The sequence below is a fragment of the Chaetodon trifascialis genome, chromosome 18 (genome assembly GCF_039877785.1).
Source record: "Chaetodon trifascialis isolate fChaTrf1 chromosome 18, fChaTrf1.hap1, whole genome shotgun sequence".
NCBI classification, from domain to species: domain Eukaryota; kingdom Metazoa; phylum Chordata; class Actinopteri; order Chaetodontiformes; family Chaetodontidae; genus Chaetodon; species Chaetodon trifascialis.
In genome coordinates, this window is record NC_092073.1 from 15,266,396 (window position 1) to 15,281,215 (window position 14,820).

The 14,820-nt window shown below is 42.9% G+C and overlaps 1 protein-coding gene across 1 annotated transcript in view; it reads left to right on the forward strand.

Annotated features, from left to right (window-relative positions):
* Nucleotides 1-2,848, forward strand: part of qtrt2 (queuine tRNA-ribosyltransferase accessory subunit 2) — a 10,948-nt gene extending 8,100 nt beyond the window's left edge. The window contains exons 8-9 of the mRNA XM_070985992.1: nt 1,621-1,735; nt 1,872-2,848. Of these exons, the coding sequence (XP_070842093.1) occupies nt 1,621-1,735; nt 1,872-2,124 (368 nt within the window). The 3' untranslated portion in view covers nt 2,125-2,848. The remainder of the gene's footprint in view (nt 1-1,620; nt 1,736-1,871) is intronic.
* The last annotated feature ends 11,972 nt before the right edge of the window (nt 2,849-14,820 follow it).

Genomic DNA, 14,820 nt, shown 5'->3' on the forward strand with positions numbered 1-14,820 from the left:
ACGTCAGGCCAAAACCTCCAAGTCACCTCCTTCCTTCTTTACCGCTAACGCTCTCAAAGCTTTTGTCTTCTTTTCTTTTCCATCATTAGAAGTTTCAGTTCTCATCATCCGATCTTTCCGTTCTACCTTTACTGCACCTGTTCTGCTCCTCAAAGCCAAAAGGCACTCCATATTTGGCTCAAACTGAGTGGAAAAGACTGCAATCATCATAATAGAAAAACAGATTATGCTTTAAAAATGCATCATTTTTGGTAAAACAAACAAACATTTGTAAGATCTAGACAATCAAACTGCAGCACTGTGGCTAGTTTCAGCTGGCAGATGAGCGCCTTTGTTTAAGCTCATTTTCTGTGTTTCCTGCCCCATAATCCTGGTATGGACTGTTCCACTATATAAACTAGTCTATCTTATCAGAGAAGCGGTAACCATTGGCGCTGCTATGGTGCAGGGCAATGGACAAAAATAAAACTACTAAGAGGTCGACAGAGGCTATGTAGAATAAGTAAATAAATCCCATTTGTATACAGATGGCAGTGCCACATTTGGCCCCAATCCGCCAATAAAAAAAGAACAAAAGAAGAACATGACCAGTCGAATCAGTGGCTAATCTGGTCAGTAGGTCAGAGGGATGAGTTACACCTTGGACAAATGAATGGTCAGCTTCTCGTTTTGCACCGCCGGCCTCTCAGTTTCCTTTGTCGGCTTAACGCCAGCCTGATGAGCAGCGGGCTTCAGTAAGGACTTCGTAATGGTCTCAATTTGTCTGTTACCCTCTGCCATCCTCTCCGCTGGCGTTCATATGACTTGATGTGCTTGAGCTTCCTCACATATTTAAATATATTTAATGAAAGACTCATTAATTTAAATAGAAAAGTGTGATTAATAATCAGCCTAAATGGCATAAAATTAAATCTTGTAGCCTTCAAACCTTTTTTCTCTCGGTGTTGCAGTTCCTGTAGTTTCCGCTCTCTGTCTTTATAAGACAGAGTTCCTCTTCAACAAAAATTATTCCTCCCTCCTGTGCATCTTGTTTGCTCTGGTGAAGCCTCATTTTCTGCCTTTTATTCTCTTATCACCGATACTCAAAGACCCATTATATTTTCCTTTTTCTGCTTTATTTATACACTTTGCTGTTCTGACCTGTTTCAGCTCACGCTAAACGCTTTTTGCTCTATTTTTTTTAATCCCTGTCTGTAGTCTGAGGTATTGCCATACACCACTTTCTTTCCCATTCTTCTCTCCCTCCGCTCTCATTTTCATTTCCCTCACGTCCCTTAGATAGTTCGGTGTGCCCTACTGCAAACAACAACAGCTCTGTTGATATAAGACGCTCCTTGTCAGCTCTGGTTACTTTCCTCCTTAAGTGAATTCACCTTGCAGTGTTAGACGGCCAGTGGTAGTCAGAACATATCCAGCAACTAATTAGATTATAATGGCAGAGAGAATATAGGACGCAGCCGTGATTGAAAGGGGTCAAGCTACAGTATGTGCTCCCGTTTTATTATATATTATGAGTGCCGTGGTTCTATATATAGGAACGTATTTCCTGCTAAATGAGATAAGATTATGGCGTGAATGTGTGGGTGTGCTGGCATTGATTAGATATGTGTATGTTGACAGTGCTGGAGCTGGACAAAGAGCGGGACGCAGCAGGGGAGACGCAGCAGAATGGAGATCTTAATCTGGATGATCAAACACAGATGACATCCTTTGAGATCAATCTCAAAGACAAGAGGTTTGTGGCAGCTATAAAAAAAACCCCTGAAAGGTTTTAGACGCCTGCGCAGTCTCTTTCATATTTTGGTTGAACGCTTGATTTACACTTAGTTCCTGGATGCTGCTTCAACTTTTTTTTTTCAACTTCTGTCCAGGTACCAGGACGACTTCAGGCCCCTGGTGGAGGGGTGTGGTTGCTACTGCTGTAAGAACCACCAGAGGGCGTACCTGCACCACCTGCTGGTGACCAATGAGCTGCTGGCTGGAGTCCTGCTTATGATCCACAACACGGCCCACTACCACGGCTTCTTCGGTGCCTTGAGAGAAGCTCTGGCCAACGATAAGCTGGACCTCCTCAAGAGAAAAGTACTTAGAGAGCGAGGCGGTCAGGCAGAAAGAAAGGACTGATATATCGGAGGCGGACCGGCTTCGCTTTTCCTCTGAAGGATCGCTGAATTGACTTGGTCAGGGGAAATCAAAGCTCAGCAAAGATCTCACTCTTCCCAGTTCAGTCAGGGGATGAACTGTGATACTGCAGAGACCTTGAGACTGAGTCACACCACACGACCAGAAACTCATGCATCTCAAGCTTGTTGAAAAAGAAAAAAAGGGGAGGACAGAGCAGATAAAGACAATCATCTGGAGTTTGTCCCTTGGGTTTGTGTACTGGTTTTACATCAGGAGGACTGCTCCCTCAAGGTTGTGTATTGATCTCAGCTGACGGCAAAGAGGCAGGGTTTTCATGGCTGAAGAGGGAAGGGAGCTGAACAGGAGGTCTGCAGGAATCTGCATAGAGAAATGTGAGGCCGGATGGTGGTGGACTATTGACTGTGACTGAACCCCTGAGTGCCTCCTGTTGTGGTCTGATTGCAGGTCAGCAGATGATTAATATCCTCTGTGGTCACTCACAGAGTGGCGGGGGATCCAACCTGGGTGATCAGTTGTTGGAGTAAAAAAAGGATCACGCTTCTGTCCTGTTATATATTAAAAAGTCTTGTATAATCAGATTTCCTTGACGCTTTGTTCTTTTTGTCATTTCATACTTTATTGGTCCGTCTTCATTCGTTCATGTGCGCCTCGAACATTTTTAATGTTTCACTTGGATAACTCAATTAAATGAGCCTCTCACACGCATCCTGATCGACTTTCTTTGCTGTTTTCAAACCCGCTGTCGAGCCGGCACGTATGATGACACGGTTCACATTAAACACGCCGCTTTCAACACACGCGTGCAGCTTGTTGTCTCTCGTGGGTTTCGGGGAGGTTAACTGAAGGTTTGAGCTGACAGCTCCACCTTTCCTGCTGCTGAGGAGTGATAAAGATCAGATAAAGATATAGGTCTCTACTGCCTCCCGTGCAGGCTTTTTGAAGGTGATGAGATATAATTGACTGTCAGCTTGCACAGATGTCTGTGGGGGACAGGGGACAGGAACAGGCCAGGAGAGAGGAGAGTCTCAGGGATTTAATGGAACAGCAATGGGGATTTCTATCGCACTTGTGGGTTACCTTAATCAGGGTGAGCATTTTAAAGAAGTGGGTTGGATGTGCTGCCGTCAAAAGGCGGCTGCTGCGCATAAATACTTTCAGCCATAAAATGGGAAAGATGGAACTCTGTTACTGCCTGTGGGGAAAATGAGCGACGGCTAAAACAAGCAGCGACCTCGAGACGATGTTTATTTTAAGGTGTTGTGGGATGGCAGTGGACACGAGTTAGCGCAGAGAAGGTTACAAAGCCAATCCCCCAAATTAGCTAGTGAAAATAGAATAGCGGTGGGTTGTTAATGGATTGCCCCCCTTTCTTTGCTTTCATTAAAATGTCCCCTTGTGTGATGTGTAGCTGACAAAAATTCTGCCTATGGTAAATATGCACTGGCTTAAATAAAAGATTATTGCAATAATTAGGCCCTTTGGAAGCTGTGGCTAATTACTGTTGAGTGAAAACTGCTCCTAATAAGCACAGACTGCTTTACTTAAGCCAGAAATTCATTTTGACGTGTATTTGTTAAGCACGTGATCCTCAACTGGAAGATAAAGTGGAACGTAAGCGACTGCAATGATGAGATATAGCAAGAGGAAATATAATTACAATTTAAAGAATTAAAATCATAAATAAGCGTATAGCAGTGTGGGGGTGTTTAAACACTGTAGAAAAAGGGTGTGAGAATGTGAACAACAGGTGAATTTAGAGCAAAGAGGATTCACCAGAGTTTGTGTGGTTTAAGTTAACAGATTCAGCCACAGTTGGATTGTTTCCTGCAGAATGCACACATTATTTCTCCACATTAAAATGACTAATGTGGAAAAATATGCTAAAAACATACATTTTCTAAAGAAACATTTCCATTCAGGTCAGCTTGCTCCCTCCATGACATGCAAAAAAAGCTGCCTGCTGTGGCTGAAAATGAGGGTAATGTTGTGGGCCATGAAACAAAAACGCTTCTTATTGCTAAATTACAGTGTTTGGTGATAATTGCTTGCAGATTTGTCACTATGAGGGACCACCGGCACATCTCTGAGCTGTGTCTGTTGAGCCTTTTTTTTTGGGAAAATTGGAAATATATAACGTCAGCATTATCTTAAAGTTTTATCCAGTTTATGCCTTTATTGTGGAGCTTAGATTCCTTAAAATATTCAATGCAGAAACTGAAAGCAACCTTTATATATAAATGTAATGTGTTCAGAATACCACTTAAGACCTTTTCCTTTCTCATCCTGAATGGAATTAATTTCCATTCAGGAGTTTAACATTTCTGAGAGGGAGAGACTGGAGCTGATGGCTAAGCTCATCCTCTGTGTGCCACTTTCACTGATGTTGGCCACAATTTCCATGTAAAAGAGCCCTGAATGACAGTCAGCAGGTGGCCCTCATAGCTCATTTCAACCAATTATACAGATGGAGAGCGCTATTCAGCCTGGATCACTACAAGTTTCTGTTCTGCCTCTCCATTCTCCTGGACAAGTTTGCATTGTGAGCCAAGCCTCACATTTATCTTGCACTTCACATGGCAGCCAGATTGTTATCCACTGTTGTGGCAGCCCAACATGAAAGGGAATGAGCTCAGATGCTCCAAAACAACAGAAAGTCTCATAAAGGCAGCGGCGTGAAGTGCAACGGGTGTTATCGTGGAGGAAATGATGGCCAGGGAAAGGTTTTATCAGTGAGAGATTGTGTTGTCAGAGCGGACACGCAGAGTCTTTACAGGAGTGATAAAGTGCCAGTATTTGTCACTTTGAGAGGCAAGTGTCCGTGATGCGTTGAAGGCTTTAATCATTGATTTGACAAGCTGTCACTGTAGCCACAGCCATGGATCGATTATTTAACAGGCATTCCAGACATACCCTGGGGGAAAAAATGACCCTCGGGAAGCTTCTGTTTCTGATTGGATTTCCAGTGAGAAATATTAAACAACTACAAAGAGACACAAAAAGACTGCAAAGAACAGACTACAGAGGCACCAAATGACTACAAAGAGTCGCGACTTCAAAGAGTCACAGTGGGAGCCCTGGTAGCTCACCTGGTAGAGCACGCACCACATATCAAGGCTGCAAAGGCGTGGGTTTGAGTCCAGCCCTCTCTCCTCTGCCTTTCCTGTAGGCAAAAAAGATGAATCACAAAATAACTACAAAAAGAAAAAAAGGATGAAAATATATTCAAAACTACAAAAGGTGATGCAAAATGACGACATAAGGGATGTAAGAAAACTGTGTGTCTTTGTAGTCATTCTGAGCATCGTCCTCCTATAGAGGGCGAGTGGACATATGTGGACCTGTTGTCTCATGATCCAATTATGTCTACAGCTCTCTTAATGAAACCCTGCACCATGCAGGTTCTCCTCTTCATTTGACCTCCTCAGAAACAATCAGTGCTCCATAAACCCACAATGTGACAAATTCCTAAGTAGCTCCTGACCCGCTCCTCCGTCCCCATGGTAACTGCTGACCACCAGCGCAGAGCAGCCGTGATTCTCGCCGCTCTGCTGGCTATAAATGACGGCACCCTAAACAGGAGGCCAAACGCCTTATTACCTCCCTGATGTATTTCATGATTCATTTATACACATAAATCATCAGCTGACAATGTTCTGAGTCAGCTGGGACCTGCTCCCGCCTTTGGAGGAGTCAAATGAATATTTTATTAGGGCTCCGACTCTGCGCATCATGATGTATAAGTGTAGGTTAAAGCACTGTAGAGAGGTCATAATACATTAATGCTCCGGTCTTATTCGTTAACATACCTCATGACCTTCTGCCCTGGTGTCATTTTTGAATTTAAGTGGGTGCAATTGAAAATTTATAAAGGAACAATAGTTCTGCCTCTGCGACTGTGTGTCACATACATTACTTCACTGGATCTGGCCACATCTATAACTGGTTTATGTCCAGCTTGTAATCACAAGTTACATAATCATAAATTTCCTGGTACCATTTGCTGCTCTGCCACGTGCCTTTTTTTGTTGTTGCTGCATCTGTGTACACACCAGATGAGCTTCAGGTGTTGAGAGCAAACACGACTCATAAGGTTCCTCAAAAACATGAAATTAGGTTCAAAATATTTCAACTAAGAACACATACAGTGCAACCCGTCGTGCGACTTTGAACATTTTCAAGGTGAAGGATAGCTAATTCAGTGAGAGGAAAAAGGCTTTTACACTAGATTATAGCTCCTGAACTAACAGGAAATGTTGCAGGTACTCGATGTATTGATTTAAATATTGAGCCACATGTTCAACTAATTAAAAAAAAAAACAAAGTCTAGCATGCCTATGCACTCAGGCTATTGTGCTTCTTATTTTCATAGGTATTTATTTAGTGCAAACACACGCTCATGCTAATGGCTCTGTGAGACTGTACTGCAGGCACAATGGTGCTTCAGGCTAAATGCTATTGTTAATGACCTATGATCATGACTAATGATCGTTAATGTGTTTGCAAAGTTCACCATGTTAAGCCAGTATGCTAACTTTTGCTAATGTGACCAATGGAACAGGATTTAACCACCTCAGGTATTTTAATGCATGTAACCTGAAGGAGATAACCTTAGATACCTTCTGTCTAACACACACAGATAAAAACAAGGTATATGAACAGTTATGCTGACAGTAAGAACTATGAACCATGTCAGACCCACTCTAGGCAAATACAAGAAGGTGATGAAGATACAAAAAAGGTGCAGACACAGTAAACAACACTAATCGTACAATAGAAGAGTGGTTACTACAACCAAGTCCAGCTGCCTTTGATTCAACCCGTTTGGATAAAGGATAACTTGGTGTATTCTGTGCCAACACTTTGCTGGAACAAGCTGTGGGCCAGAACAGCTTTTGACTACTTTTGACAAAACCCCTCTTAAAAACTAGCAGAGAAATAAAATACATAAAGCTAAACCTCAGCAGACACTTAACAGTCACAAAGTGGGTTAAATCAGCTTTCAGTTTGGACAGGAACAGGCTGTCACCTCTTTGTCATCAGTCACAAACAACCCCGGGAGCATGCTGGCAGGGAAGTGAAAATCCAGCCTCTGACATCAAATCAATCAGTCAACCCTGTAAGTCACGTACAGGACCTGAGTGCACACAAACAAAAGACAAACACAGTGTTAATAAACAACTCAAATGAACACACCACAGAAACCAAGGCCAGTGTCTCCACAGCCTGAAGGTTTGCCCAGTATATATATAAATTAGCATAAATGAGCTACACCTGGTGCACACTGGAACCTGATCAGACTCACTTAAGGTGGACCGATCTTTAAGGTGGACCAGTTGACCTTACTGCACTAATTGGCACAGTTGAGGCTGATGGACTTCACCTTGCAGGGATTTGGTAAGAAGCCAAAGTGATGGACAAATGAAGCTTTCACTTGATGGCACCAGAGGAAAAGTTATTAAAAATCATCCTTAAAGGGACGAACATGGCTGCCTCAGATTACTATTACAGTTTACTATCAGAAAAAAACAAAGAAAAGAACCAAACCGACTCATACTTACTGCCAGAGTAAAGGATTTACTTGAGTGGAGAAGTTGGCCCAAAATCATATCTTATTAGATGTGTTTATTCGTTCCTCTCTGAGTCAGCAAAAAGGAACTCCTCGGTATGAAAGATATTAAAAAATGCTTTTTCTGACATTTATTTACCGATCGATAGCAGAACAAGACACCCCCGCACACGAGGGTAACAAGCATTTTTCTTTTCTGACACCTTCGGTCTGTGTGTCTCGGTGAACCTGAGGGCTATGTTGTCTGGAGCTTAGTGCTCCTGGTAGGGTCTCCCATGGCAGATTGGTCTCAGGCGGACTAAGAATGGTTCATACAGACCCCATGAAAGAATGGCAAAGAAGGGGTGATACCCGGCCCGGAGGAAGCCCGGGGCCCCCGTCTGGAGCCAGACCCGGACAGAGGGCCCATCAGTGAGCGCCTGGTGGTTGGGCTTGCCACGGAGCCCGGCCGGACACAGCCCGAAAAGACTACGTGGCACCTGGGAACGCCTCAGGATCCCTCAGTCTGAGCTGGTTAATGTGGCCTGGGAAAGGGAAGTTTGGGGTCCCCTGCTGAAGCTGTTGCCCCTGCGACCCTACCTCGATAAGCGGTTGATGATGAGATGAGATGAGATGAGATGAGATGAGATGAGATGAGATGAGACACCTTCGAAATTGTGGGAGCGAGGATCCCTCTGTGCAGTGATTCAGCTCCTGAATGCACCATGATGCAGCTGTTCCTATCCAAGGAGCTAAAATCCTGACAGAATGTTATTTCTTAATGTCTTTTTCTGGATTAAAGTGGAAGATTTTGCATTAATTGCCAGTGAACTCAAAGAACACCAAATGTTGCAGAAGGTCAAATGAGCGTTTGCTTCTGTGTTCCACTAAAGCTCTTCATTTTTATCATTCTGCTGCCCTAGAGGTCACGGGTAGTTGAACAAAAGGTCAGCTGTGTTCAGTTTAGTAGGACGGCGTCGGATGAAAAGGTCACATAGGATTTGACCTTTCCTGATGAGACACATTGGTGAGTGCGTGAAAATGGGGAATGAACGCCTCATTCAGTGTAATTTGAGGTCTGGCCTGCTGAAATGGAAGGATGGAAAGAAGCATAGAATTAGCACTTAAGGTTTTCCTGCAGCAGCTTGTAGGAGAATATTTCCCATTTCCCTGCCTGAAGTGATTTGCTGTACTTGAAGTGTTTACAGGCAAAACTTTCTCCAAGGATTTCTACATAGGCGGTAGTTGAAAACCCTGTTGGTGATTGAGGGATTCATCTTCTCCCAATAGCCTGATGCTTGCAGAATATAACCTTGAGGGAGTTGTTTATGAGATTTCCTTAAGGATCCCAGGGGATAGTTTGTAATGCACCTTCAAATATTCGATTGCCACTGTTGTTTATAGCTTATGAGGCGCTTGTTTTAAACAGAATAACGACATGCGGTCAGTATCAGTGATGGCGGATTTATGTGATCACCCTGCCATCAATCAGTGCGCTCACATGGATTTCCACTACAAATCTATTCACATACACGTCAACCACAATTCAGGATGGTTTATTGCTATTTTTAAGGCCATTATTTATAGATTGGAAGAACAATATGATCTCATTTGTGTAGTGCAAATTCTCTCAAAGTGGGTGGATGAAGAAAACTGAGGCTCCAAGGAACGACATCAGAAATTTGCCGCGTGTTGCCTCATTGATAACCAATGTGTCTCATTTGCTGCCTGCATCAGATGTGTGAACCACTAACTTCATGTGCAGTGTCATCGTGTGCCATATGTTAGTACAAAAGTCTTAACAAATGTCCACACGGTGCTTTTACCGTCTTAAGTGTTCGTTCATACGCAGGATGGATGGAGGATAACCCTCAACATCCTCATCAATCAGGCCTTAATCAATAGAGTCTGATTGTAATGACAGCTCAGGGGGTTTTGTTAACAAGAGCGTGACTCAACATTTGACGTGCTTGCATGCAGAGACGTGATTAAGTAGTGATCGCGTTCTCAGAGGGGCTGGCTTGTTCCTTGTAGTGATGAAGAGAGACATCAGTGTCTCCTTTGCCTCCACGGCACAAACGGCGAGGATTGCCCACTGCTGCAGTAGATACTGTAACATACGGTATAGTCACTTTTTTTTCTCTACAAAGCTGCGAAGCATCTCTTTCTCTCTATTTTGCAGGACTAGCTTGGTATTCATAAAAAATTGGATGGGATATAAAAAGAAGTACATGTGGGAATGATGACAGCTGCCTTTGAGGGAGCAGTTGACTGGTATAGAAAAGTGAATTTTTAAGTGGGAGAAACAAAGGGTATGGAGAAAAATCTATGCTCTTGAAGATGAGGTTTTCTTTCTTCTTGGCCTCTTGAGGGGAGATAGCCGTTGGCAGAGTTAATCTGGATTTGAGGGAACATCAAAGTCTTGTCACATCACATGTCCTTTGCCTTAGCATGGACTCACTGCAAATGGCGATGTTTTAAGCAGGTTTATCCTTTAAAAATCTCCTCTGGATACAATTCTGAAAACACACAAGCACGCTGCATTGAGTAATATTTTGACAAATTCTCAAAAGGCACAACTACCACCGCTGGTCCGACTGCACTGTTAACTGGCAGCCGTTGTCTCATCACGTCATTTAAGTTGAGCTGATTCTCATTTGTGCTTTACATTTAAGTATTTTATAAGCATGCTGTCATATAAAACTTTCACTGAGAGAGCTCGTGCTTTGATAGTCGTACATCTTACTCTCTGTGAGGTAGTAAAAGCGAGTTGAGCAGATTATGGATTAGACTATAAGTGATGGATTTATTAGACTGTCATGACGGACTACCTGGGTTTCAAAGGGATTCGCTGTACCTTTTGAACTGCAGCTGACATCAGGAACATGTTGTTGCTGCAGTCCTTCCCAACTAAAAGTCTGGCCACATTGTTCACAAATCAACACTGAACACATTCTGTCTGATTCAATCTGCTGCTAACAATGGCTACAAGCGAGATGCTAACAATGTCAAAGTCACAGAGGAAATATGCTCAATGGACAAAGATTTCCTTTGAGGGTTTTCTTAATGAAATAAATACTTACATACTGACTTCCATTTGCAGTTGTTGTTGTAGTTTGCAGGCTGGTATCAAGCTTTCAAAACAACTTGCTAACGAATAAAATCCAATCTGTGACAGCATGTCATTCCTCGGACGTGCAATGAAAGGAAACTCTCTCGGCTCTGTGTCATCAATCTGTTGCGTTACTTTCAAAAGATTGACCACTTGACACAAACTGTCTGTGAAAAGTCATTTTCTGGGCCATCACGCTCCTGTGCTGCACATCTTCCACTGAGATTCCATGAAAGTGAAGAGAAAAGCCCTTCAGCAGAGGAAAAAGGCTTTCTAATGGCAAACTGGGCATAAACACCGATCTGTGTGAAGTTCATAGGCAAAAACGGATAAATGCAGTTCTCAAAATGAATAAACCAATGGCAGTTTGATTGACACTCCTTTGGCTGCGTAATAAAAAACATGAACAAGTTGAAGTATCTTTTTGAAAAAAACCAACACCAGTTTGGTTGATATTCCCTGGAGAGCACAATTAAAAATCTGAAAACAAACCAAAACAGAAATAGCTGTTTTTGCAAATTAACCCTTCATGCAGTCAAATAACCCAAAGAGGTAGCACAAGCGAAGACACGTTTTATGAGTGGAGGGATGCTTCAGGCATTTCTCAATACATTCTGGGTTTTAGGGATTGGACACCAGCAGTGTGATGCATGGTGCTGCCACAGCAATAGATCGCTGACATTCATTGAGTTTGAAGGCAATTTCCTTGTGTCTTGATTAAATCAAGAGACAGACGGTATGTTGGCTGTTGTGTGGATACTACGTATTCAGCCCATAGCTTACGTATGTGTCAAATGCCATCCCCTCTCTCGCCCTTCCTATCTCTCTTCTCTGTGAGCAGAATCCTTCACCTCACTGCTCCGGGCTGAAGGGAGCGAGTGTTTCTGGGGCCAAAACACTCATCTACACTCTGGCATTAGTCCAGTGTTTTGATGGCGATGATGAAAAGGCCGTCAGGCAGCCGCGCACAGACACAACTCTCCGCAGTCGTCCACCTCTTCACACCACAAGTCGTGAGCATCAGTTACTCACACTCAGTCCATATGTTTGGCAGAGAAGATAACAGCAGCAGTGTAATCAGCAGGCCTGCTGAGAGCGCACAAATGCAAACTTGCACCTGTCTTCAGTTACATCCATCTGTACCACCAAAGTCATTTCAAATGCACAAGATGGGGCCGCAGTATACCCACGTCCAATCAGCAGCACTCCACCTGCTTCAGGTACCATCACGCCACAGAGGTGATGTTTGTGACACTGTAATTTACTGTTTGTGCGCAGATCTACGGTGGTTAAACACGCCCATTGTTGTTTATTAAGGCGTTTACTTTCAAGGTCATTTGAGTTGGCTGGATAAACATTGTTTGTTGAAACTTGGTGTGACCTCACATATGCCTGTAATGCTTCACAGAGGCACTATGCGCTGCAAGCATATTATTAGGCGTAATGATTTTGCTCCATATACATCAGTCTCCTGTAGAATTATATCAGACCTCAGTGTGGACAGCTTAGAATGTAAAACACAAAAGATACTGGCAAAACATGCACAAAGAAATGCACAAAATACCTATTATTATGAAGGAAAAAAAATCAAGCTATGGTTATAATAACAACTCAAAATGCAGGAGCTGAAGGAGGAGCAGAATATCATTATTTCGGCCTGTTGGTCCCTGAAGCCACATGCCTCTTAGATACTGGTGGCCTTAGCCTTTGTTGCTGTCACAACATCTTATGTCACTTCAGCGCATCTTCACAAGGGAGCCTGAATTTGCATTTCCATCCAAAGGGCTATCTGCTTTACCACATTTTCAATCAAAACCACCAAAGAAAACATCCTGAGAAGATGACACAGTCCTTATCAAGTCTATCAAAGCATGCGTGGTGTCCTGATATAATGCAGAAGATCTAACATGTGAGGACTGGAGCTGTTTGCTCTCTCAATAGATTTTCAGCCTTTGCATTATTATATATATTTTTAGTCATGCTAGCGATGTGGCACTAGAAATGGCTGTCAGTCTGATGGTCTGCCTTTGCAGACTGAAATATCTTAACAACAGCAGTACTTTGTATTTTCTTCCGATTAGCATGTTACCATGCTAACACCCTACGCTAACAGGGTTGCTATGGCTTCCTAAACATCAGCAACTTAGCATGCTCGGCGTTAGCATCATGGTGAGCATGTGATGTTAACATTTAGCTCAATCATATTAAGAATGAATTTATTCATAGATCACTTTTCAAAACAGATGTGACAAATTTTCCACAAGGCAATAAAATACATACATAAACACACACACATACACGTATAACTATACTGTATATACACACATACTGTACATATACATAAACACATATGTACACACAGATACATATTACTCAAAGCAATGTTGTGCCTCTGTACAGCTTTACAGAGGTGTTAGCATGGCTGGAGAGACTCTTGGTTTTATATACAAATCAGAGAAAATGACCACAAAAAAAATTGAAGCCCAAGCAAAGAAATATACAAACAACAACAACAACCCCTTAAAAACTGAAGAATAAACCGTAAAAGCTGAGCCGCAATGAAATATCTGTAAAACTGTTTTAACAAATAATTTAAAACAGATCGTTTTTATTCCCTAATCCCAAAGTGAAATGAGCTTTTGATGAAAGAGGAATGAAATTCATTTATTTATTTATTTTTTGCATCACACCTGGGACTTGATTTCATTGAACAGCAGCGTCTGAATACGACTTAAACCCAGCAGATGTCATCAACTGCAACAATATGCACAGTTCTTGGGAAGTCTGGAGAATTGACTCATGAAAAATTGAAAATCATCGCCGGCTGAGCTACGGCTTCACTGTGCTCAGCTAAACCTTCATTCACAGCACAGAAGCAGAGCACTTATGCCTTTTACAGGAGAATTTGCCAGAACGAAAGAGCAAGTGGAGCCATTGTAGGGGTTTCCTGTGGACTAGCACTTCTTAGCCTCTTCATTTCCCACTTCACTGCTATTCCAAAACCACAAACTGAGCCATATTTTCACCCTTTTTGTCAGCAGGTGACACTCATTGGCACTTGTCATCAGGTGTCACCTACTGTTACCATGGGAACCTTTGGCTTAAAATAAGCTGGCCTTTATTTCTGTGCAGCTGTCTGACTTACACAGATAAATCTATGAAGAAAACATATTTTTATGAAAGAGCCGCTGAAGTTCACCTATGAGAGTGTAAAACTCGTGGTGGGTCACTAATGACATCATTGTGGGCGCTTTAGGGACTATTTTGGGCTATTTTAAGAGAGACTGTTGTGTCTGTGATGATTCATGGCCATGTGTTCTCTGTGACTTTGCATTTCAGTAGTTGTGGGTGCTGCTGATGTTTTAGCCAGCTGGGTCGGGTTGTTTTATGGGGAGGTCAGACGCATAGTTAGCTGCAGGGGAGAAAGAACAGCTGGGCAAAAACGGGATGCCGCCTGCAGCTGAAGAAAGGCCAGGCCCTCCTCTGTGTGACTTGGTAGAAGTGTGAGTGCACATGCGATCGTGCCACGCTTCATGCATGAATATTTGTCTTCATTTGTACACGTTTAGACACAGTTTTAATCTAATTTGCATGTAACCTCTGCTCTGTTCCTCGCCTGTGACTCGCCAGTGACGTTGGTCTGGCTTTGGGAATGAGAAGGCAGCCGCTGGTTAGAGGAAACCTCCTCCGCTACACATCAGGTACTCATTAAATCTCCAGTAGAAGCACCTTCTTTCCTGGTCAAGCTGATAGATCAACAGCAAAAAGAGAGCAAAGCAGAGACCGAGGGACTACGGTAAAGGCAAAAGTAAAAAAAATAGAGAGGCGTTTAGCAGCAGAGAAACAATTTACTTTCTGTGACTGAGGGAGAAGGCGATTGTTAGCTCTTAGTGACTGATTAAGACTGCTCTTGCACCTTTTACATGGCGTCTTTGTAATTGTACGAGTGCACAGACACACTTGTCTCAACTGGGCCATGGATTGGGCGAGCATTGTCGAATGTAAGTCATGTATTTGT